Source organism: Aquarana catesbeiana, linkage group LG02, assembly GCF_042186555.1.
Source record: "Aquarana catesbeiana isolate 2022-GZ linkage group LG02, ASM4218655v1, whole genome shotgun sequence".
In the NCBI taxonomy this organism is placed as follows: Eukaryota; Metazoa; Chordata; class Amphibia; order Anura; family Ranidae; genus Aquarana; species Aquarana catesbeiana.
This window is the reverse complement of record NC_133325.1, coordinates 309,138,225-309,164,004: the sequence shown is the minus strand read 5'-3', so window position 1 is coordinate 309,164,004 and position 25,780 is coordinate 309,138,225. Positions and strand designations below refer to the sequence as shown.

The 25,780-nt window shown below is 40.9% G+C and overlaps 1 protein-coding gene across 4 annotated transcripts in view; it reads right to left on the bottom strand.

Moving 5' to 3' along the window:
• Positions 1-25,780, bottom strand: part of CNGA3 (cyclic nucleotide gated channel subunit alpha 3) — a 107,987-nt gene that overhangs the window by 18,710 nt on the left and 63,497 nt on the right. For 2 of the 4 annotated variants that reach the window (XM_073614651.1, XM_073614652.1), the window contains exons 3-4: positions 21,535-21,651; positions 15,545-15,724 (exon numbers count right to left, since the gene is read on the bottom strand). In XM_073614651.1, coding sequence (XP_073470752.1) covers positions 15,545-15,724; positions 21,535-21,651 — 297 coding nt within the window. Of the gene's footprint in view, positions 1-7,047; positions 7,141-12,972; positions 13,024-15,544; positions 15,725-21,534; positions 21,652-25,780 lie in introns of all 4 variants that reach the window. The other 2 variants (XM_073614649.1, XM_073614650.1) reach the window with 2 other exon arrangements.

Below are 25,780 nucleotides of genomic sequence, written 5' to 3'. Positions count from 1 at the left end.
AGCAATGAGAGCCCTGATAAGCAGCTTTATTCAAACCCCTTTTGTCCATATTCACCTGTTCCTCTTGTGGATTGTGGAGGTCTAATTGACTTGTGAAGCATTGATGACTCTGTAAGCATGCTGTTGATCCTAATTATTGTTCAGTCACGCTCAGAAACGGAGATCTTTTGCTGATATACTGGATCGGTTATGCGCCAATTCATGTTATATGCATGCATAATCAAAGGGGACTGCAGCAATCTGAGTTTTTGAACTTGCAGGATCATTTGTCCTATATGACGGGCATTTCAAAGGGGGTTGGTGTGGCTATTTGCGTCTACGTTTAAGAAAACAGGTTGTCTTTTTTGTATCAACTTATTCCCCGCTGTGGAGAAAACTATGCCTATACCATTGTATGGCGTCAGGATACTTGAGCAATAAGGCAAATTTGAGGTTTTTATACCAAGAAGATAATTCACTCGGTAGTTACATGCACTACCTTTATCTGGAAAAAGTTACTTTGATTGGGTATAGTGAGAGGTACAGTTCTGTATAGAACACAGTGTTGCCTTACATATTTCCCTATCATTGGGTGTGCATCTTTTTCATCAATATAGTCTATTTATTTAATTACATCTCAAGCTGTGGTTGACCCTTCCCTTACTTTGCATTCCTGGGACAACTCTTGTCCCATCTAGCTACAATCTACATATAGTTCTTTGCTTAAATAGGGCAGGTATCCCATCCTATGGATGAAACAGTGGGAGTTTAACTTAGTAAATTATCCAGGTTGGTGGATTCTTTGATTCTTTTACCTTTTCTAACCGGAACCAGGGGCTTATCCTTCTGGATAACTGGGGACGAAACAATGCCACCTAAGGTCTGTCCGTGACAGGACTTCAAGGTTTGGGTGTTCCTTGGACGGGTAGGACAAGAATTCAAAGCGTGACCTGCCTGGCTACAATAAAGGGACAATCTCTCCCTCCTCCTAAGGGCTCTCTCATCCGCAGAGAGACGTGTGAAGCCCAAGTGCATGGGTTTACCTTCACTGATTGACTCGGTACCAGGAGGCATGGGAGATGAGGGAGGCAAGGGTGGGACTGCAAAGCTTGGAGCCAAAGGTACAGGAGGCTTCCGCAAGCACTCCTTAAAGGAAGGTCTCTCTAGGGGTCTGGAGTCAATAAGAATGGCAAACAAGATCAACCTCTCCAGCTCAGTGGGTATATCTCGGGCTGCTATCTCATCGTCGATGTTATCCGAAAGACCATGAGAAAAAGCAGCCACGAGGGCCTCATTGTTCCACACAACCTCTGCTGCCAGAGTACGGAAGTCAATGGTGTAATCGGCAACAGTTCTCGTACCCTGTTTGATGGACATGAGGCTTTTGGCAGCAGAAGTGGAGCGTGCTGGAACATCAAATACCCCTTTAAAGGAAGCCACAAACTCTGGGTAAACCAGGACCACAGGTTTTTGCGTCTCCCATAGAATCACGAAACCTCCTTTGCTTCTGTCCGTTGGAAACGCCTAGGGCAGCATCTCAAAGTTTATCTCAACCTGGTTGAGAAACCCTCTGCATTGAACTGGATCGCCCCCAAATTGCTGGGGAAGTGGAGCGAAAACCAGATATACCTCTTACAGAGGTAATACTCGAGGCAGGTGCCTGCACAGAGACTGGAGCAGCAGCGGGGACGGCCTGCAACACAGGTTGTACCGGCGCAGCCACAGTGGGAGATTCCAGGTGAGCTGTGCGACTCAGGAGCGTCTGTAACGCTATGGCAAACTGATCCATGCGATGATCCTGGTCATCCAATCTGGAAAAAATATTACCAACAAGTGGATTAACTATATGTTCTGAGACAGAAGTACAGGTAAATCACACTTGTTTAATAATAATAAGAGTAAATAGAACAAACATAGTCAAAACATAACCAAAGTTCGGTAACCGGAACGGATAGTCAGACAAGCCAGGAAGTCAGGAAGCCAGAGATCAGCGTAGTGGAACAGCAAGCAGGATCTGGAAGCAGAAGGCATGTCAGCCAAGCAAATCTTTAATAGGCATGCAGGAGAGAGTCTCTGTGATGTTGACCAGGCGAAGGCAGAGAAGATCTGGGCTGGACAGCTTAAGTCAGCAGGAATGACGAGTAGGATATCATCAACAGGTGAGTCACTGTGGAGAGATAGGAGCTGGCAACTAACCGACAGCTGTGTGCTCAGAGAAGGAAAGGCTGACACACAGCTCAGGTGGGAGAATCTGTCCACAGGACAACTATTAGTCATGCACTCCATAAATCTGATCTTTATGGAAGAGTGGCAAGAAGAAAGCAATTGTTGAAAGAAAGCCATATAAAAACTAATTTGTAGTTTGCGAGAAACCATGTGGGGGACACAGCAAACATGTGGAAGAAGGTGTTCTGGTCAGATGAGATCAAAATTGAACTTTTTGGCCTAAAAGCAAAATGCTATGTGTGGCAGAAAACTAACACTGCACATCACCCTGAACACACCATCCCCGCCATGAAACATGGTGGTGGCAGCAACATGTTGTGGGGATGCTTTTCTTCAGCAGGGACAGGGAAGCTGGTCAGAGTTGATGAGAAGATGGATGGAGCCAAATAATGGGCAATCTTATGCCTCGTACACACGAGCGGACTTTCTAGCAGACTTGGTCCGACGGTCTTTCCGCCGGACTTTCCAGCGGACTAATTGAACAGAAGGACTTGCCTACACACGACCAAGTCCGTTCATTTTGAACGTGACTCGGGTACGATGGGACTAGAAAAGGAAGTGAATCTCGCTGCTTTTATCGACAAGTTTGACACCTTGCGAGCCCCGTCGCGGGGCATACCAGGGGGGGGGAATACCAGGCCCTTAAGTCTGGTATGGATTATAAAGGGAACCCCCTACACCTAAAAAACGGCATGGGGTCCCCCCTAAAATCCATACCAGACCCCGATGTGACTTATATAGGCGGAGACCCCGCCTTCTTATGCCATCACAGTCCCTGGGCATGCTGGGACTGTGACGTTTTAGGGGGCGTGGTCAACATCACCTGGAGACCATGCCCCCTAAAACGTCACAGTCCCAGCATGCCCAGGGACTGTGACGGCATAAGGGGGGTCTCCGCCTATATAAGTCAGAGCGGAGCGCTCAGAGAGCAGTCCAGCCGGAGAGACCGTCGTGTCAACATCTGGAGAAGAGAAGTGGGAAGAAGCCAAGAAGACAAGAAGCCAGAAGTCCGGGCCTCCGCTGGCAAAAGAGCGGCATGAAGACAGAGGAGGAGCTGGCAGGAGAACTGGAACACCGGGAGAAGAGGCCAGAGAGAGCGGAGAAGAACCAACCGGACGCCGGGAGAAGAGGAACCGGAGGGAGCCCCAAAGCTGGAAGAAGACCCCCGAAGCTGGAGGAAGACCCCCCGGAGATGTCTAATAAATTATTTTAAAAACCTGTGTAGTGTGTTTTATTATTGACACTTTTTCCCTAGGTAAATGGGTAGGGGTACCATGTACCCCATACTCATTCACATAGGGTGGGGGGCCGGGATCTGGGGACCCTCTTATTATAGGGGGCTCCCGGATTCCGATAAGCCCCCCGCCCGCAGACCCCGACAGCCAACGGCCAGGGTTGTCGGGAAGAGGCCCTTGTCCTCATCAACATGGGGACAAGGTGCTTTGGGGGAGGGGGGGCCCCACAGGGCCCCCTCCCCCAAAGCACCCACCCCCCCATGTTGAGGGCATGCAGCCTGGTACGGTTCAGGAGGTGGGGGGGCGCTCGCTCGTCCCCACCCCCTTTCCTGACCGGCCGGGCTACGTGCTCGGATCGGGGTCTGGTATGGATTTTAGGGGGGACCCTATGCCGTTTTTTCGGCGTAGGGGGTTCTCCTTAAAATCCATACCAGACCTAAGGGCCTGGGATGCCCCGCGCTTGCTGCAATAGGAAAATTTGTTTTTTCTATTGCAGCGAGCGCGAGATGCAATACCCTGTCCGTCGGACCAGCATACAGACGAACGGACTTTCCATTAGGAACGGAATCCGGCGAGTCCGGCGGACTAAGATTTGAAACATGTTTCAAATCTAGGTATGGCGGACTTTTGGGGAAAAAAAGTCCGCCGGAGCCTACACACGATCGGATTGTTTGGCGGACTCTGGTCCGCCGGACCAAGTATGCCGGAAAGTCCGCTCGTGTGTACGCGGCATTAGAAGAAAACTTGTTAGAGTCTGCAAAAGACTTGAGAATGGGGGCGGAGGTTCATCTTCCAGCAGGACAATGACCCTAAACATACAGCCAGAGCTACAATGGAATGGTTTTGATCAAAGCATATTATTGTGTTAGAATGGCCCAGTCAATGTCCAGACCTAAATCCAATTGAGAATCTGTGGTAAAACTTGAAAATTGCAGTTCACAGATGCTCTCCATCCAATCTGACAGAGCTTGAGCTATTTTGTGAAGAAGAATGGGCAAAAATGTCACTCTCTAGATGTCTGGTAGAGACATATCCAAAAAGACTTGCAGCTGTAATTGCAGCGGAAGGTGGTTTAAAGTATTGACTCAGGGGGGCTGAATACAAATGCATGCCACACTTTTCAGATATTTATACGTAAAAAAATTTGAAAACCTTTTATCATTTTCCTTCACAATTATGTGCCACTCAGTGTTGGTCTATCACATAAAATCCCAATAACATACATTTACGTTTTTGGTTGTAACATGACAAAATTTGGAAAAGTTCAAGGTGTATGAATACTTTTTCAAGGCACTTTATACTCTGAGAGATCAGCAACAGGATTCCCTTACCCAAACCCAATTTAGGAGCTAGCTCAATGTCAGAGATTAGTGGGTTGTTATTTGTTATACAAAATGCCTACAAGATGTACTTTCTGCTACAGTGGGTATTGCATGCTTTTGATGCCAAGGCTGTGTTTTTTTCATAGTGCACCATTACATTTATTGATATATTTGTTGATTAAATGATTAAAAAGAACATCTTGTTTGCTCATTCAGTTATATTTCCCTTCTCTGTAGGCATGGTTCAAGTAAAATTGGAACGCCTGTTTGCTTGCATAAATATGTTAAAAAAAAAGTCAACTATTTTCATGTGGTGTACAGTATATAGTTTCACATGACTGTACCTTAAACTGGGCTTTTTCTTCTGGCTCTTGGCAATCAAAGGCAATGAATAAGAAGCAAATAGGAAGTAAATACGTGTAGCTGGCAGGTCAGAGTTATAAGAAACCTATTGCTTGGTCTTGCATGGCCAAACCACAGGTTCACATTAAGCTTACAATTGATAGCTATCACTCATGGGCATGAGAAGAACCTCCCCACTAGTAAGAGATAAAGACCAGGTGGTTGATCAAACCTTTTCTGACTCCATCAAAAGCTAAAAGAATATGTTTGGAGTTCCATTTTATTATTTTGATTAATATTTCTGTATACATGTTTTTTTTTCATAAGAATTCCTCTGCTCCCATTATGTTTTCCTATCCAGGCTTAACTATTATTCAGCGGGGGAACAATGGGGTTTATTTACTCAGGGAGTAGAGGCTCATTACTTAGTAAAATAAATATTCAAAGTGAATGCTAACTGAGCTTAAAGCAAGCTTCCACCCAAAAATGGAACTTCCACTGTTCGGATTCATCCCCCCCTCCAGTGTCACATTTGGCACCGTTCAGGGGGGAGCAGATACCTGTCTAATACAGATATTTACTTCCACTCTCGGCGAAAGAACGCCGCAGTATCCGTAGCAATCTATGCCATTTCTGGCCCCTCCTATGTCACCCCCGCTGTCTTCTGGGAGACACACAGGTCCCAGAAGACAGCAGGGACCACTCAGAACGCGAAGCGCGCATGGGCAGTAGGGGACCAGGCTGTGAGGCCGCAAGGCTTCACTTTCTGATTCCCTTACTTAAGATGCCAGAGCCTCCACCCCGAGCTGAGGGATGGGTCAGCTTCAGGTGAGGACATCGCGGGCTCCCTGGACAGGTAAGTGTCCTTATTTTAAAAGTCAGCAGCTGCAGTATTTGTAGCTGCTGACTTTTAATTTTTTTTTCAGGCGGACCTCCGCTTTAAGCTGACCATACACCAGGAGAAATTTGTTTGAAAGTACCTACAGAAATTCAGCAAAAATGTTCATTAGAATGTTCCATCTTGCCATCATTGAGTCAACTAATTTAATTCAAAAGCCCTTAAAGTTTCATGCAGATCTGCTACTTGGATAGAATTCTAGACATAGTAAACTCTTTCACAGGTATAATTACATTCAGTCAAGAACAATTTTTCAACCTGCTCCTCCGAGTTTTCTCAATAATACAATCAAAAACGATTGCTGATTTAACTCCACTAACTACAAAAAATGAAACGAATATTTTGAAAACAATAATTTCTTACCAAAATTTTACTAATGTATTGCCAGCTATTAGCAAATAAGGTTAAAGTGGTAGTAACCCCCCTTGTTTACTTGTACCTACAGGTAAGACTATAATAAGGCTTACCTGTAGGTACAGTAAATATCTCCTAAACTTGCACCGTTTAGGAGATATTTACTATAGTAGCAGCCAGTAGTGTGCCATCCATTGAGAGAGCCATGCTGCAGCCATGACTCCCACGCGCATGCGCAGGAGTGATGTCAACGTGGCTCGGTCGTTCAAACTGCCAAAACCCACGAACCTGGAAGGAAGACCGAGCAAAGGTGTAAGCCCTGTCAGCGCTGACAGCGCGCCACTGGAGGGCTTCGTTCTAAGTTAAGTCTTTCACATTGTGCTAGTATGCAATGCTTACTAACACATTATGCTATTATTTTTCAGGGGATATTTTTTTATTTTTTTTTTTTTTGTGGTTTACTACCGCTTTACTGTTTTTACAGTATTTTTAAGTTTCCTTCACATATGATTGGGTATTCAAAGTTAACAGAGGTTAGCCTTATCTAATAACATTTGCTTTGTAAGTAAACAGCCCCTGATGTTTCGTAGATCAACCTTTTATCAGACAAACTTTTTCAAGTAAATGCAATTTCCAAAACAGAAATTGTCATTTATATAAATTCTAATCTAGGAATGATTCCAATACTTACTCATTTTCTTTTTTATCATCCTCTTTTGCATCTTTTTTGTCCTCTTGCTTTTGCTCCTTGTTCTCATTGGCATTATTCTGTTCTTTCTTTGTGCTGTTTAATGTATTAGATTTTTACATGCAGAGTGGAAAGAGGCTTTTCAGAAGGAAAGAACAACATGGGCTAGCTACCTATTTTCAGCTATGTCTTGAATTAATATATTGGAAAATATTTAATCTGTAGGATACAAAAAGAACTTCAGAAGCCATTGTCAGATACAAAAACGTTGAGTTATTGTATGTCATTTGTAAATTTTAGTTAGAGGATCTTGTAATTCATTAACATTCCTCTTTTTCTATAATAAAAATGAACCTGTTATGAAATATTAGTAGAGCTGAATGTTTTTTAGACCTCAGGTTTGCTCAGGTGTACCTCCGTGTACCTGTTACCCACAGTCCTGGGAGGAGCATTAGAAGCAGATGGATCACATAAGGAGGCAAGCAGTAACAGGCGATTGTGGGGAAAGAGAGTTAAAGCGGATCATAAAGAAGTGGTGTTAGAGGAGAGAGAGTTGTGGGTGGTGTATGGGGTGATATCACTAGTTGACCATGTACTGATGGTGCTGAGAGGATGAAGAAGGGAAAAGAAGGGTAGTTGACCATGGAACATTAGTAGAGGGGGCAGAACAGTGGCTGATCATAGACGAGGCAGAATGAGAGAGGAATCTCAGTGTGAGCTGCTCAAGGCCTTGCGAGAAAAGAGACAGGGTGTAACTGATTGTGGGCTTGGGAAAAATGAGGCATAATGGGTGCTGACTATTGCTCAGGGTCAGGGAGAGAGAAGGGCAGTAGGTACTTGTGTACCATTGGCAGAGGGCTTATTGCAGGAACTGATGTTGGACAGGTAAGACTAATGCCGCGTACACACAGTCGGAATTTCCGACAACAAATGTTCGATCTGAGCTTGTTGTCAGAAATTCCGACCGTGTGTAGGCTGCATCGGACATTTGCTGTCGGAATTTCCGACACCAAATGTTTGAGAGTTGGTTCTCAAATTTTCCGACAACAAAATTTGGCGGAAATTCTGAGCGTGTGTACTCAATTCAGACGCACAAATTTCCATGCATGCTTGGAATCAAGCCGAAGAGACACATTGGTTACTGAACTTCATTTCTCTCGGCTCGCCATACGTCTTGTATGTCATCGCATTCTTGACGTTTGGAATTTCCGACAACATTTGTGCAACTGTGTGTATGCAAGACAAGTTTGAGCCAACATCCGTCGGAAAAAAATCCACGGTTTTGTTTTTTTAGAATGTCCGATCGTGTGAATTAGAAGAGAGGAGGAAGAGACAGTGATGATTGTGTTCAGGAGGTCAGGGGGTTAGGGATGCAGAGTGGGAGCTGATCAGGGTCAGGGGATGACTAAGCAGCATGGGGAAGAGAAGAGTTGCAGCCAATCATGTACGACCATTGTGAAAGGAGGAAATGGAACTGATTGTAGACTGGGGAACAGGAGAAACTGACTGGAAGCTGATTGTGGACTATATATTGTGGACCAAATATCGGCGTATAACACGCACACATTATTTGCACTGGATTTTCAGGGGGAAGAAAAAAGTGTGTGTTTTACTCCGATAAATATATATATATATATATATATATATATATATATATATATATATATGTTTGTGTATATATATATATATATATATATATATATATATATATATATATACACAAACACACACATATACAGTGGGGACAGAAAGTATACAGACCCCCTTAAATTTTTCACTCTTTGTTATATTGCAGCCATGTGCTAAAATCATTTAAGTTCATTTTTTTCCTCATTAATGTACACACAGCACCCCATATTGACAGAAAAACACAGAATTGTTGACATTTTTGCAGATTTATTAAAAAAGAAAAACTGAAATATCACATGGTCCTAAGTATTCAGACCCTTTGCTCAGTATTTCGTAGAAGCACCCTTTTGATCTAATACAGCCATGAGTCTTTTTGGGAAAGATGCAACAAGTTTTTCACACCTGGATTTGGGGATCCTCTGCCATTCCTCCTTGCAGATCCTCTCCAGTTCTGTCAGGTTGGATGGTAAACGTTGGTGGACAGCCATTTTTAGGTCTCTACAGAGATGCTCAATTGGGCTCTGGCTGGGCCATTCAAGAACAGTCACAGAGTTGTTGTGAAGCTACTCCTTTGTTATTTTAGCTGTGTGCCTAAGGTCATTGTCTTGTTGAAAGGTAAACCTTCGGCCCAGTATGAGGTCCTGAGCACTCTGGAGAAGGTTTTCATCCAGGATATCCCTGTACTTGGCCGCATTCATCTTTCCCTCGATTGCAACCAGTCGTCCTGTCCCTGGGACAAGTGATAAGTAGTGCCTGGTTTTCTCCACACATACCGCTTAGAATTAAGGCCAAAAAGTTCTATCTTGGTCTCATCAGATCAAAGAATCTTATTCCTCACCATCTTGGAGTCCTTTGGGTGTTTTTTAGCAAACTCCATGCAGGCTTTCATGTGTCTTGCACTGAGGAGAGGCTTCCGTCGGCCACTCTGCCATAAAGCCCCGACTGGTGGAGGGCTGCAGTGATGGTTGACTTTTTACAACTTTCTCCCATCTCCCGACTGCATCTCTGGAGCTCAGCTACAGTGATCTTTGGGTTCTTCTTTACCTCTCTCACCAAGGCTCTTCTCCCCCGATAACTCAGTTTGGCCGGACGGCCAGCTCTAGGAAGGGTTCTGGTCGTCCCAAACGTCTTCCATTTAAGGATTATGGAGGCCACTGTGCTCTTAGGAACCTTAAGTGCAGCAGAAATTTTTTGAAATCCTTGGCCAGATCTGTGCCTTGCCACAGTTCTGTCTCTGAGCTCTTCAGGCAGTTCCTTTGACCTCATGATTCTCATTTGCTCTGACATGCACTGTGAGCTGTAAGGTCTTATATAGACAGGTGTGTGGCTTTCCTAATCAAGTCCAATCAGTATAATCAAAAATAGCTGGACTCAAATGAAGGTGTAGAACCATCTCAAGGATGATCAGAAGAAATGGACAACACCTGAGTTAAATATATGAGTGTCACAGCAAAGGGTCTGAATACTTATGTGATATATGATATATGATATGTGATATATCAGTTTTTCTTTTTTAATAAATCTGCAAAAATGTCATGCTGTGTCTACATTAATGAGGAAAATGAATGAACTTAAATGATTTTAGCAAATGGCTGCAATATAACAAAGAGTGAAAAATTTAAGGGGGTCTGAATACTTTTCGTCCCCACTGTATATATATTTAAAAATTCTAAATACACAATTACGGATTATTTGATTATTGACATCTAGCAAATCTCTTTCACATATACGTAGCTAGCACTATGGGGTTGATTAAAACAGGAGAACTAGAAGGTGAATGTTCACTTAGCATAGTATTTAAAGTAAAACTTAATTTTCACAATTATCCAATTATTTGTAAGCATTGTTTGTCCATTTCCCTTGTACATTATTGGATACCCAAAGTGAACATAGCCTTACATTGTTTATTAAGCTAAACATTCACTTTGTAACGTTAACATTATTTACTTCTTTAGTAAAGCAAATCTTTTGTCTTGTGTGTATACATTTCAGCTTGAGGTACTGTGCTCTGCAACAACAGGCTTTTTATGAAAGCTGCTAAAGAAGTTAAAGCCCCCCTATTAGTGCCTGTTAACTACACTGTTATTTGTTAAAATGTTACTAAACCCTTAAGTAACTAAGGGGGAAGTTTTCTAAAACGGGTGCACACAGAATCAGGTGCAGCTGTGCATAGTAACCATTCAATTTCTAGGTTTTATTATCAAAGCTTAACTGAACAAGCTAAAGTTAAATTGTTTGTAAAGGCAAACACATTTTATTTAAATAACAAACATGTTATACTTAACTGCTCTGTACAATGGGTTTGCACAGAGCAGCCCAAATGCTCCTCTTCTCGGGTCCCCTGCCGGCGTTCTGGTCCCATCACCCCACTAAGTGCCTCGTGCTTGCTCACTCCTGAGCCCCGCTCCTTGTGTCCTTAAGATGCAGAGTGTGTGGCTCAGCCCCACCCCTCTGCTCCCTCCTCACTGACTGTGATTGACAGCAGTGGGAGCCAATGTCTCCTGCTGCTGCATCTCAGCCAATGAGGAGCAAGAGAGACCTAGGAGAGCCTTGGCACTCGAGCGCATCACTGGATCAAGATCAAGCTTAGGCAAGTATTAGGGGGGCTGTGGGGGAAGCTACACACTGAAGGTTTTTTATCTTCATGCATAGAATGCATGAAGGTAAAAAATCTTCAGCCTTTAGAACCACTTTAAAAGCTGACTGGTTACTATGCACAGCTGCACCAAAATCTAAGTGTACCGATTTTGGTAAATCTTCCACTAAAAGTACAAGCTACAATATATAAATGCCCATTGTTTTATTTATTTTCTTGAAAAAGCTTGCTAGAGTTTTTTTTTTTTCATTTGCTGATTATTTAATCTGCCCCACCAATTTTAGAAGCGCCAGTCTAAAACTGGTTAAAGACTTGAGCAGTGCACTGCTCTCCTTAGACTACATTTTCCATGATTTACTTCAACAATGCGCATGCATGCCCCTTAACATGGTGCTTTTCCCTGAAAAGAAAAAAATAATAATCAGCAGCTACAAATACTGTAGCTGATTACTTTTAATAATTGGACACTGTTTTATTTCACTGCACAAACACACTGACAAGGGTGGCTAGATCTAGACCATGTAGGTCTAGATCTAGCTAGATCATTAAGAATTTGAGTAAAGGAACATGCCCCTGGGAGACAGCGTGTGCAGTGGATCGCTGTCTCCCAGGGGCATGTTCCTTTACGCAAATTCTTAATATACAACACTATTCTGCTAGGCTTTACATAGCCACCATTACTACTGAAACCCAAGTAAGGATTTATATATTGGACGCCTCATGGGCCCCCCTTTCTTGCCTCCTTCAGACTAGGAATATCAAAATTCCTCCTGCCCCTGTTTAAATATTCAGCTCTATATGATCTATTCATAATCTTCATATGCATCGCTCATCCCACCGTGGGTATATATGATACTATATCCCAAATCAAGATAGAGAAATACATTCTCTTATCTGTTTTCGTCTTTGAACCTTGGCCGTGTCCTGAAGAAGCCTAACGGCGAAACGCGTAGATGCACAATGGGCTCACTGCACTAAAGCTTAGATGCATATATGCTATATTTTATCTATTTTTGATTATTCTATGTTTTGTTAATCTCAATAAATTTGATTGTTTATACTATGTCTCTTCTCCATTGTTTCTTAGCCTAAAAAGTCCGGCTTTTTGGTATTACTTAGTACTACCCCATTTCTACTTCCTCAATATGCGGAATATTGATACCTGCCTTGTCTTGTTATATAACATTTGGCACTGTTTCAGTTTCTGTATAATTCAAATTCTTCGCAATAATAGTTATAAACATTTATTGTAAAAAAAAAAAAAAAAACTAAAACTTAACCATGCTGGCTGGATATGTAAATACACAAAAAAAAGAAAAATAAACTATTTTAAATATATTTCTTAGTCCTGACCATCATAAATAAATGAAGAATAAGTTATGAAACTGCTATAATCAAATATAATTTAATTTAAATTAGCTGCTATTATATATCCATTTTAAGCAAATGGAATGCAATTTTTGGGCAACTGAAGGACAATGAAAAGTTACATTAATTTAATTGTATAAAAAGTTCTGACATAGCTGAAACTTGTCCCATTAACAGTTATTTAGAAAAAGAGGGCAGGAAATTAGGAAGGCGAGGTACTACTTTCACTGTACAAGGATTACAACTGGAAATCTATCTCTAAAGATCAATATAAACAAAAAGCAAACACAATTTCTTCAATTTTTTTTTCTAGGGTTTTTCAGACATTAACTTACTCTTCTGTGTTGTTGCTGTTGTTGACATTGAAACTGGCAAGAGTCCAATGGCTGCAATAACATATCCATTCATGAAATGAATACATATAATAAGAAATAACATCCTTCTTAATTTATTGGGGGAGCAGGGCAAACAAAGTGAGTGAGAGTGACCTAGAACTTTTACAATATTATTATTGCTGTTAGTACCTTTCTACCTTGGTGACCTTGTACAAACCACTCCCTTCATGTCCTGTACAGAAATCACAGACACAGGATGTGAGGGAAGATCTCCCAACGAGGGTCACCAATAAAAACCAGACATAAAAATTTAAATTTCCCCCACATTATCACAAACTATAAACAATATTCACTGGGGTCTGACTTTTATAACTTATCTGTTTGTCAGTGCAGAGCTCCTGTTTTTTTACACCTAAAATACATTGCCCTACAGCATTTAAAGTAATAAATGCAGCTCTTGCCACAATACTCACCTTCTCTACAGCGCTGAACTCCACAGACTCTTTGATCCGTTGTCTGATGCTAGCCAGCAGATAAAATGCCTTTTTTTACATGAATGTGCAATTATCACTCTGTTAAGAATATTTATAAATCATATGTAATTGTCTCTTGACTCACCTATGGTATATACAGTCTTACTGTAAGAATGATCCTACAATTTAGCCATGAAGCATTTAACACACCAAAAGCATAGGTATCATCAAAGTAGCCATCCACCTGCAATGGGCTTAGTGGCTGGGGTAGGAGAGAGTGCCTAAAATGGCATAAAAAACCTTCCTGCTTTCTACTGTGTCCTTTCTGCTGATAGAAAACATAATCAATTTGGAGGAATGTGTAAGACTTGTCTGTACATTGACTGGCCCATCCAACCAACATAGTTCCAGCTTACAGGATGACAAAAAGAACTCATAGGAGCCTTCTGTACTTGACAATGAAGCAGTTTTAGGCTGGGTATACATGTACCGAAATTCTGCCGGTTCAGCCGGAACCCCCTGACATTTGTTATGTGTGTACCACAGTCCGTTTAACAGACGTCGGTCTAATGTCAGGAAGGAAGCAACATTTCCACAATGGTATATAAACAGCAAAAACAAGCTGGCAGGGAGTTTATGCCTTCCACCCCCCCCCCCCCCCCCCCCCAAAAAAAATGTGGCTATACATACATTTTAAGTTTCACTCACTCAGCTGCTTGAGCACAGTTTTCTTGGAAACAAATGATCTTCCTTCTCTAAGTTTATTTAGAGAGTGTGTTGTTTGGGATAGTTTAACTTATTTTATTTAGCTTATATATAATTTATTTAGATTATATATAATTGTATGTGTGTTTTTTTGTGATCATTATTTGTGTATTGTTGCTCTTATTTTGCTTATTTTTTTATGTCACTGTTTCTTCGCCATCTTTTTATTTTTATTTATGATAAACTGTTATAAATTAGGGCTAATGAAGGGCTTTTTCTGTGCAGGAAATTTGAAAGGAACTTCCATAACCAAGCCCCATTGCACCCTTGAAAAATCATTGAAATCCAACTTTATTTTGCTTTCCTCACTGATGTCAATGCATTTAACCAAAGTATCAAAATTTTTGACAACATTTCAAGTGAATGAAGACTTACATTTCACTTTTCATTAACTAAGAGGTCATACGAGGGATCAGAAAGTGAAAGCCTCCATCTGAGGAATCTCACACAGATATTCTGCAGATTCTATTTTATGGTTTACACTTGTTTTTAATCAAAACACTATTAAAAAGAATGTTCTTCATTCTGAAGAAATTTATACTCAGAATGAAAATGTCAGCCCTCATTACCACACACTGACCTTTCCCTGTGTTGTAATTGCAGTTTCAACATTGCTTTAGGTGAGAAAACGGGGGGTTGATTTACTAAAGGCTGTTCACTTTTACATACATAGTTGCATAGTTAGGTTGAATAAAGACACCAGTCTATCCAGTTCAACCTGAATTTTAATTTTTATGTCTGGTTTTTATACTCTTCAAGGGCAGTTACACTTTGCAAGAGAGGGTTCCCAAGAGCTTAGTTCTTTTTACTTTGCAAAGAATACCAAATCACGTGCAAAGAAACTGGAAAAAAACAGCATTTATTATTGTACATGATTGGATGATTGGATGATACAAATCAACAGAGTTTCACCACATTCACTACGCTCTAGGGAAGAATTACTTGAAAAGTACAACTTACGCTGCAAAGTGAAAAATATATTTGCCTTTAGTAAACCAACCCCAGTGTCACCAAAAGTGAAAGTCTTATTGCAGGGGATGCCTGTAATTTTACTTGCAGCTCAGTGCAGTGAGCTAATCACACAAGCAGAAAAAGAGATTTCTGTAAGTTTGTCACCAAAATCCAAAAAATAAATAAATAAATGCCCCTGGAAAAGGAAGATTTGCCTACCCCACACCCAGCACCACTGATCTTCACTTCTTAAAGAGAATACCACCTGTGAAGATATGAAGCACTGTCCTCGGGATAGGTAAGTATTGAAAGCCTTTTTTCCAGGCAACTTATTTTTTTATTTAATTTTGGTGAAAACACATAACAGTATGTATTATATATACCTGGTTGCTCTTTCTATTCGTTCTTGATTTCCTACAAAAGAATGGGTGTTACTGTTCCTGCTTGACACTTCTTTAAGCTCAGGACCTCTAAACCGTTCCAAGAAAGAGTCTGGGCGCTGATCTTCTGGGACAAGGTGTCTCGTTGCCCAGTTCTGTACTGTGAGCAGAAATCTGGACAACCTATGGAAAAATGCTCTGATCATTATTTTGAAACATTTCATTGTTCTGTATAAATGATTTATTTTATATATTTTGTTTTAAAAGGTAATTTATTAATTACATAATTAATAATGACATTTTGTTTTAAAAGGTAGTTTATTAATTACGTAAATTATTAAGTAGAGTAAACATATGACATATAAATAACAGTTAGAGGAGATAACTGTTTTGAATTACTTATTGGGATGATATGTTTATGATATGTTCATAGTACAAATTTACATTTTTTGAGAAAAACAGAGGAAATAAAAGATAACCAAACATTTTATATGAATAACATATGTAATGACAAGGGCTGTTGTGGGGCTCTTAAAAGAGTTCAAGGATAAGACCAATTATTAAAGTGATTGTAAAGGCTTGTTTTTTTTTTTTTTTTTTTTTAAATAACAAACATGTTATACTTACCTCCTCTGTTGCAGTTGGTTTTGCACAGAGCAGCCTGGATCCTCCTCTTCTCGGGTCCCTCTTTGCTGCTCCTGGCCCCTCCCTCCTATAGAGTGCCCCCCTCAGCCAGCAGCTTTCTATGGGGGCACCCAAGCCGAGTCAGAGCTCCGTGTATCCATTCAGACACAGAGCCCCGACCTGGCCCCGTCCCCTCTCTCCCCTGATTGGCTGACTGACTTTGATTGACAGCCGCAGGAGCCAATGGCGCCGCTGCTGTGTCTCAGCCAATCAGGAGGAGTGTCCCGGACGGATTAGACACTCGTGGACATCGCTGGAGAGAGTTGGGGCTCAGGTAAATAATTAGGGGGTGCTGAGGAGGCTGCTACACACAGAAGGTTTTTTTATCTTAATGCATAGAATGTATTAAGACAAAAAACCTTCTGCCTTTACAACCCCTGTAGCCACCCTGGCGGTATGATTATATCACATTTTTGCGTCTCAAAGCGGTACATTGTTTTGCACAGAAATTTAGCGTTTTATATTGCAGGCCTGCAATTCTTAGTAATAATGCACTTAAATCTGTCCAAACAAGAGTCTAGTATACATCCCGGGTATGATAAAGTTTGAAACACAAAATCATAAATTATAATATAATAAATAATTATAAATAATTATAAAAAATAATAATAATAAAATTAATTTCCCCACGATTCACTATCGCTCAATTCTGCAAGTGTTCTAATTTACTATCACTGTTTTCTAGCTGGTCTAAAATCACTTTTGACGTAAAGGGACACTTTTTGATTGCCATGGACAATCTCAAGTTTCCAGGCAGAACAAAGAACAGTATATATAATATAAAACTGCATGCAGGGCGCTGGACAAATCATTAGGGACGAAAGGGATGTGAAATGATTTCATACATTAATGTAATCTGTAAGATTACAGTGTACTGTATGTGTTACATTTTCTGTACTTTTTGAATTTGCCACCGGGCTCTGCCCACGTGCGTCGTGGCGCTCGCAGGGAACAGAGTCTGGCACACAGAGCATCGGGCGGAGGACACAGCAGGGGGACATTGTAGGATCCTGGGGACAAGGTAAGTAACCTGCACCAGGATCCTGCAATGCAATCCCGAGTGTGGCTCGGGGTTACCGCTATTGGTACTGAAATTTAACCCCGAGCCAGGGAGGTTAAAGGAGTTGTAAAGGCAGAAAGTTTTTTTATCTTAATGCAAAAAATAAAAAGCCTTCTGTGTTCAGCAGCCCCACCCCCATCTTCAGACCCCTAATACTTACCTGAGCCCCATCTCTGTTCAGCAATCTGGGGGCACTCGACAGGAGGGGGGGGCAGGAGTAGCAAAGAGGGACCCGAGAAGAGGAGGATCCAGGCTGCTCTGTACAAAACCACTGTACAAAACCACTGCAACAAGTATAAGGTAAGGTAAGTATAACATGTTTGTTATTTAAAAAAAATAAATTAGACTTAACAATCGCTTTAAATTATCAATAATGAAATACCAAATTTGCATTTAAAGCAGCACTGAACCCAAAAAGTGAAGATTTGCTATGTTATAAGGGACATCTAGAGCATACATTTTCCTAAGCAGTGCCCTGAAAGAATTATCACACATCTAGAATTCCTTATGAAAAATAGTGTACTTTCTGGTATGTAAGTGTGCCTAGGCACTTCTGCACATATAGCATAATAACTATATATCTGTAGGGTAAGATCTAAGATCCTGTTGCCTTGACTGCCAGTCTTAAGATATTTTGAGTGAAATTTGGTGATATTACTACTGTTCTGCTCACTGTTGTCCTTGCTGGAGGCTCTGACATGAAGTCAAATTCTGCCTCTTGCACTATATATTGACTGGTCTGGGACCTTGTTGTAAATAGGATTTGTTCCATACAATTTGTTTCTGAGCACCCAGGCCTGTCTAATAGGGGCACCTTAGGCATTAGGATGGGCATGTGCAATTGTCCAGTTTGTGCCTCCAAACACTTCTGAATCCAGACATTTTGTTTTAATAACATCAAGATCATGGTAATAATATGGTAATAATATATTTTTATAATATGTTAACATTTTTGTAAATATAAATTATAATATATTTTGGCAAATGTCAGGAGCCCAAAATTTTGTAATGTCTTCAGCGAAGACCATGTCTTATCTTCTATTTGGCAAGAATGTATCTCTGGTATCCATTCTTAATTGTTGAGTTTACGCTTATGCTTATGCTAATGCTAACTCTACAGTGCAAATTAAGCTACAAACCCTGGAATACAGTGGGGAAAAAATATTTGCTCCCCTCCAGATTTTGTAAGTTTACCCAGCTACAAAGAAATTAAGGGTCTATATTTTTTATCATAGGTGTATTTTAAATGATAGAGCCAGAATATCAACCAAAAATACAGAAAAAACATGATACAAAGGTTATAAATTGAGTTGAAGTTCAGTGAGTAAAATGAGTATTTGATCCCCAAGCAAAACATGACTTAGTACTTGGTAGAGCAACCCTTACTGGCAGGCACCGAGGTAAGACATTTCTTGTAGTTGTTTACCAGGTTTGCACACATCTGAGGAGGGATTTTGGTCCACTCTTTATAACAGATCTTCTCTAAATCCCTAAGGTTACTTGGCTGTCGCTTGGCAACTTAAAGTTTCAGCTCCTTCCATACATTTTCTATAGGATTAAGGTCTGGAGACACTCCTTGACCTTAATGTGCTTCTTCTTGAGTCACTCCTTTGTTGCCCTGGTGAAATGTTTTGGGTCATTGTCATTCTGGAAGACCCATCCACGACCCATCTTCAATGTTTTGTCTCAGGGAAGAAGGTTCACATCCAAGATTTTACAATACATGACCCTGTTCATTTGCTCCTCAATGCAGCAAAGTCAGCCTATACCTTTAGCAGAGAAACAGTCCCAAAGCATAATGTTTCCACCTCTGTGCTTGACTGTAGGGATGATGTTCTTAGGGTAATAGGGACGCACTGAGGGGTACCTGTATATTCGATCTATGGACAACCAGGCAGGCTGTCTCTGCTATATCCAGATAATTATTGGTTGATGACTATATTGCCCTAGATATGAATCAATGCCCACCAGACCAGATCGGTGACTCTGACATTATTGATCAATTTACCGGATGAGGGTCCGTCCTTTCTTTGTGATGCTGCAGGTTGCATTGAATCAATGTCCTATAACTTGACTGCTGATTTAGATGCATGTTGAGCTGCCCATAAGAAGCAGATAAGGATCTTTCAAGCTTTTATATGGACTAAGTATCATTTTTGGTCAATGTTCTACTGTCAAATTTTATGCTTTGTATATTTTGTAGAAAAATGTATATTTTATTATTATTCACTTTCTACGTGATTACCTCAGAGATAGTGACATATCCGTGAAAGTCCCATCACCTTATGGGAGAGTGGTGTTCTCTTAAATCTTTTTCTAACCTATTTCTTATGGATGTGGATATGACAGTCTATCCCTAGAACTGGTCTAACAACTTTAAACATATATGTTCTTAGGGTCATAGTCAGCATTTTTCTTCCTCCAAACACGGCAAGTCGAGTTAATGCCAGAGAGCTCAATTTTGGTCTCATCTGGCCACAGCACTTTCTCCCAGTCCTTCTCTGAATCATTTAGATCAGGGATATGCAATTAGCGGACCTCCAGCTGTTGCAAAACTACAAATCCCATCATGCCTCTGCCTCTGGGTGTCATGCTTGTGGCTGTCAGAGTCTTGCTATGCCTCATGGGACTTGTAGTTATGCAACAGCTAGAGGTCAGCTAATTGCATATCCCTGATTTAGCTGTTCATTGGCCAACTTCAGATGGGCCTGTGCATGTGCTTTCTTGAAGAGGGGGACCTTGTGGGTGCTGCTGGATTTCAATCCATGGCGGCGTATTGTATTACCAGTGGTTTGTTTGGTGACTGTGGTCCCAACTGCTTTGAGATCATTCACAAGCTTCTTCTGTGTAGTTCTGGGTTGATCCCTCACTTTTCTCATGATCATCCTTACCCCATGAGGCAAGGAAAATCTTGCATGGAGCTCCAGACCGAGGGCGATTGATGGTTATTTTGTATTTCTTCCATTTGCAAATAAATGCTCCAACAGTTGTCTCCTTCTCACCAAGCTTCTTGCTGATGGTCTTGTAGCCCATTCCAGCCTTGTGCAGGTCTACAATCTTGTCCCAGACATAATTTGACAGTTCTTTGATCTTGCCCATGATGGTGAGGTTTGAATGGAAGAAAGAGATTCTGTGGACAGGTGTCTTTTTATACACTAATGGTTTGTCGTTAGGAGCAACTTCTTAAATTGACAGGACTAATCTGTGTACCACATGAGCACATACTGTAGCCAGTCTGTGGGAGACAGAATTATTGTTGGTTGGTAGGGGATCAAATACTAATTTTACTCACTGAACTGCAACTCAACTTTTTAGTTGATATTCTGTCTCTATCATTTCAAATACACCTATGATAACAATTTTAGAACCTTAATTTCCTTGTAAGTGGGCAAACTTACAAAATCTGCAGGGGATCAAATAATAATTTTTCCCACTGTTCTTAAAGACTGGCGCAGACAGATTTTGTGAAAGTGTCTCTAAAGTGTTCTAAAAGTGGTGCAGCGTGGGCAAAATTCATGTATCTGTCTAGAACTTGTACTCTAATTTGGCGCATGCTACATCACTTTTGGATTTAACACAAGACACTTTTGCAAAATCTGTCTGCACCAGTTTCTGTCGGTACGTTAAAGAACGTTGATCTTATTTAGCTTCACTTTTGTAAGATATGAACTGTCTGTATTTTATTTTGAATTTGGCGCATTCAATGTGCCACAATGTAAAAGTGGCACATTTTAGAACTACCTGAATATGGTGCACGACTTGCTGACAGAACCAAAAGGAGTTGATTTACTAAAGGCAAATAGGCTGTGCTCTTTGGAAAGTGCAGATGCCCTGTGCAGGTGCAGTTGCTCCAAAGCTTAGTAAATGAGGTAAAGCTCCACTTTGCAAAGAATACCCAATCACATGCAAGGAAAAAAAAAACAGCATTTTTGCTTGCACATGATTGGATGATGGAATTCAACAGAGCTTCTGCTCATTTACTAAGCTCTGGAGCAACTGCACTTTGCAAAGTGCACAGGCTAATTGCCTTTAGTAAATCAACCCCAAAGTGTCTTGATGCTTCATGAATTCAGCTCAGTATATTAGCAGGAGGGATTGCCAGAAAAGTGGGGCAGCAACTTTATTGAATTTCCCCAATTAATCTTCACCACTGATAACTTGTTGCTTTCAGATGAAACCACTTTTTATGCATATCTGTGTTAAATGTATCTGCATGATTCAACCTCCCTACTCTTTATTGTTTGTTTACCTGGCCATTCCTCCTCTACCTGTGAATGAACTCCTGCGGGATTCCGTAAGGCCTCTTGGATCCAATGCAATAACACGCTGTAGTTCAGACGATGTGTCCTCACAGATTGAGTGAGCCCTGCAGGAATACCAAGAAAACCACAGCATAAATCATACTCGAGCCATTTCATTAATAACCTACAAAGTACCATCCAAGATCTTTGACTCCATTTGTTCTTTTATATTAGATGTATGGCTCTCCATAATGGAGAGAAAATATTAAAATGAAGAGAGATTAATATGGAAATAATGGTAACATGAATGTATTCTTATGTGTAATCTCTGCCAATTGAGATTCTAATCTGTAAGGGCATAGACTATATATGAATATATGTCTAAATAACAAAAGTCCATAGATGATACATCAATCGTACACATGACAGACATTTTAAAATTTGCTTGAATTACCCAGTAAACTGACTGTGTCACTGAGTCAGTGTACACAAACCCATTATGATATAAAAAGGTCTTTTGTTTTTTATAATTGATGAGGCCATGAAGTATTTGTGGAAGATTAGAATTGAGGCTGGTATGTTAAATTAGTATGGACATGTGGAACACATGGATGGGTGGTAAGGAAATGTGGTGTGGCTGGAAGAGCTACATTTTTAATCCACTTCTCACAATATTTTTCTATGCTACCAGTGGCTACCAGTGGCGGCCCATCCATAAGGGGCGCAGGGGCGCCGCCCCCCTAATCTCTATGCCCTGGCCCCTAATCTCCATACGGGGCACCGGACGCATAGAGTTCTACTGGGGTTTTTTTTTGTGAAGCACATGATTAGAGCACTGCGCCCTGAGTCTACCCACTTGTGACATTAGCAAATCAACATTGGCTATTGCCTTCCTGCTTCTCCTCCTGGCCAATCAGGACAGGAAGCGGGTCTTGACACCAGATTGGCCGTAAGGAGAAGCGACCAGATTGGCCAGGAGGAGAAGCTGGGGAAGCCACCGATGCTGTCTGCGACCTGGATGAGGTAAGTGCGGGGCTGACGAGCGGGCTGGCAAGCGGGCGGGTTTATTAACCACTGTGGTCTAATTAGGCTTTTATAGATTTTAACCACTTAAGGACCAGCCTCGTTTTGAGATTTTGGTGTTTACATGTTTAAAACATTTTTTTTTGCTAGAAAATTACTAAGAACCCCCAAGCATTATATATTTTTTTCTAACACCCTAGAGAATAAAATGGTGGTCATTGCAATACTTTTTTTCACACAGTATTTGCGCAGCGGTCTTACAAGCGCACTTTTTTTTGGAAAAAATTCACTTTTTTGAATAAAAAAATAAGACAACAGTAAAGTTAGCCCAAATTTTTTATATTGTGAAAGATAATGTTACGCTGAGTAAATTGATACCCAACATGTCATACTTCAAAATTGCGCCCGCTCGTGGAATGGCGTCAAACTTTTACCCTCAAAAATCTCCATAGGCAACATTTAAAAAATTCTACAGGTTGCATGTTTTGAGTTCTGTAAGAAATAATTTTGCGCTGCCTTAAAAAGGTAGCAGCTAACACAGCAAATTAGATAAATGGCAATACAAAGGAAAACAAATAGTGTAGTGCTTTTAGAAAACGTGACTTAACACGTATATCAAAGGGTACTGAACCCAAATAATCACCACTAAAGATTTAGGAGACATGTGCAAATATTGAACACTATAACAAGTGATAAATATCCAAGGAAAAGTCCAAGTGAAAAATGTTCAAAATGTGGTTCAGAGTTCCATGCGAAATCAAAATGTAATTCAAAACCTCGTGTGATTATCCCAACTGTGAACAGGATATGTAACTAAAGTGAGAAGTACCACCACCGAAAAACTGGGAGGCTTACCGAAGCGTTTGAACCCACAAGAGCATATGGAAGAGAACAAGAAAGCCTGGACAGCCGCACACCGGAATGGATAAATCTGTCTTTTTATTCAAAATACAGGATCATGGGGTACACAAAACACGACTGTGGGGTGGTAGAGCATATGTTCTGTGAGTCAAATGGGCTTGTATTGTGTAAACAACCAATGGGAATGGACACTGGAATCCTCAGATGGCTGGAATGGGAACCCCGGCTATCCTCGAGGTGGAAGATAACTATGTAGGTGTATCTCATAAGGGGTGGTGATCAGATGTCCATAGATGCAGTGAATAAAATGAAAAGGGGGAGAACAGAAAGGGCCACATAGCGTATTTCCATTTGGGTACACAATAAAAATTTATTGAAGTTAGAAAACTTACATTTGGCAGGTTAAAATCAGCGCTTTATAAAAACAAATAGCGGCAGTGGAGTCCTTCCTGACGCTTTTTGTCTCCAAGGACATCATCTGGGGTATCCCTCCACTGCAGCCCTCCAAATATTTATAGAGTATGACCCCATACATGAGAGCCAAGCCCTCGTTGTGTTTTCAATGTTGCTAATGTTACTTCCGGTTTGGAAAGATGGCCGACTGGCGTGCGTTCCACGCCTCGGTCTGGACTATGAGTGATGTGTTCCAAGCCTGTTACTAATGTTACGTCAGGTTTGAAAAGGTGGTCGACCGGCGTGCATTCCACGCCTTGGTCTGAATCATGAGTGGAGTATTCCAAGCCTCGATATGGCAAAAATCAGCCGATAGCAACCATATATATCTCAAGCCTCAATATGAGAGGCTAGTGATATAACGTACCTCGTCCAACGACCCCGCCAGAAGGTGCATGATCACGTGATGACTTCATGTGCCTCAACGGCGCAACAAGCTTGTGTTTCATGTGATGGGGACTAACTCCGCCTAGCCGGCCGGAGAGTCTCACGTACCACACTGGTTTCTCACACCCAGAAGAATGTGTAGAGATGCCTATTATAAACAAGGATTGTTGACATTTAGTACAAGTATAAAAAAGGCTTAATGGCATTTGTAAAAAATGACTCCTTGTGATTAAGTAAAGTCCACATATGGAACACATAAATTGTGTAAAAACACGATCAATAAAAATGTAATAAAAATTCCCTAAGAAAATAACAAAAGACAAAAAGATAAATGAGCTCACCTCTGAACCCAGCAGAGGAGCTCAGTCTAAATGCAACTAATAACACTGTGAATGGCGAACCATCAAAATGATATATCTACCACAGTGAAAATCTGAGAAAAATAACGTATATAATTAGACCATTCATGTAATTCCACTGAGTACAAGTAAATGTATCCAATGGACAATAAATGGATGGCAGTGATAGAGTAAGCAACGACGTTAACATGATACGAAAAAGGAAGAATAAATAAAATCTTCCTAAAGAATGAAAAATGAAAATAAAAATGAAAAATGAAAAATGTTTTGTGTACATACATGAAGTGGACTCTCATGTGGGGTCCTGTACAAATAATCAAAATACAATAGAATAAATAAGAACAAGGCAAAGACAAAGAATAACTAGACTAAACAAAAAATAAAAATAAATACAAGTATGAAAAGGCCAAGAACCCAAGTAATGTATGGTTTTTAAGCTTTATTAATGAAAGAGTTGATGTCTAGTTCAATGTTCAGGCCGAACAGAGAATAAGACTGCAACTCGTAGATCCAGAAAGTCTCCAATCTGGACACACCCTAGCACCCCCCCTCCAGGGGGAGATGTACCTGTCGATCACCACAAATTGTGTTCCCTTGAGGTTACGATTATGATGTAATTTGTGATGTCTAGGTACGGTGTGTTTGGTGTCATCACTTTTGATCAATACAATGTGCTCAGCAACCCTGACTGAAAAGGTGCGGGTGGTACGACCTACATATTGTTTCCCGCATGGGCAGGTAATCAGGTATACAATGTAATTAGTGGTACATGTACAGAACTGTTTGATGGAATATTTCTTGTTAGTAACAGAAGATGTAAAATCAACAGTCTTGCGTCCCACGCCAGAATTGTGCTGACACACAATGCATTTTCTGCACGAGAAAAAAACATTCAATTTGTGGAAAAAAGACAGGCGAACAGGGGGATTAATGATGTTAGGGGCTATTTTGCTTTGTAAAGTGGGGGCTCCTCTGAAAATAACCCTAGCTTGATCAGGCAAAGAGGAATTAGGAATGTGGTCATTTTTAAGAATGCCCCAATGTTTAGCAAAAATTGCTTTAACTTGTCGATTTTGGGTGGAAAATTAAGTCAACATGGCCCACTTAAAGTTATTATCAGAATCTTGTTTAGGTTTAACTTCCAATAAAGACTCTCCATTCACTTCCAATG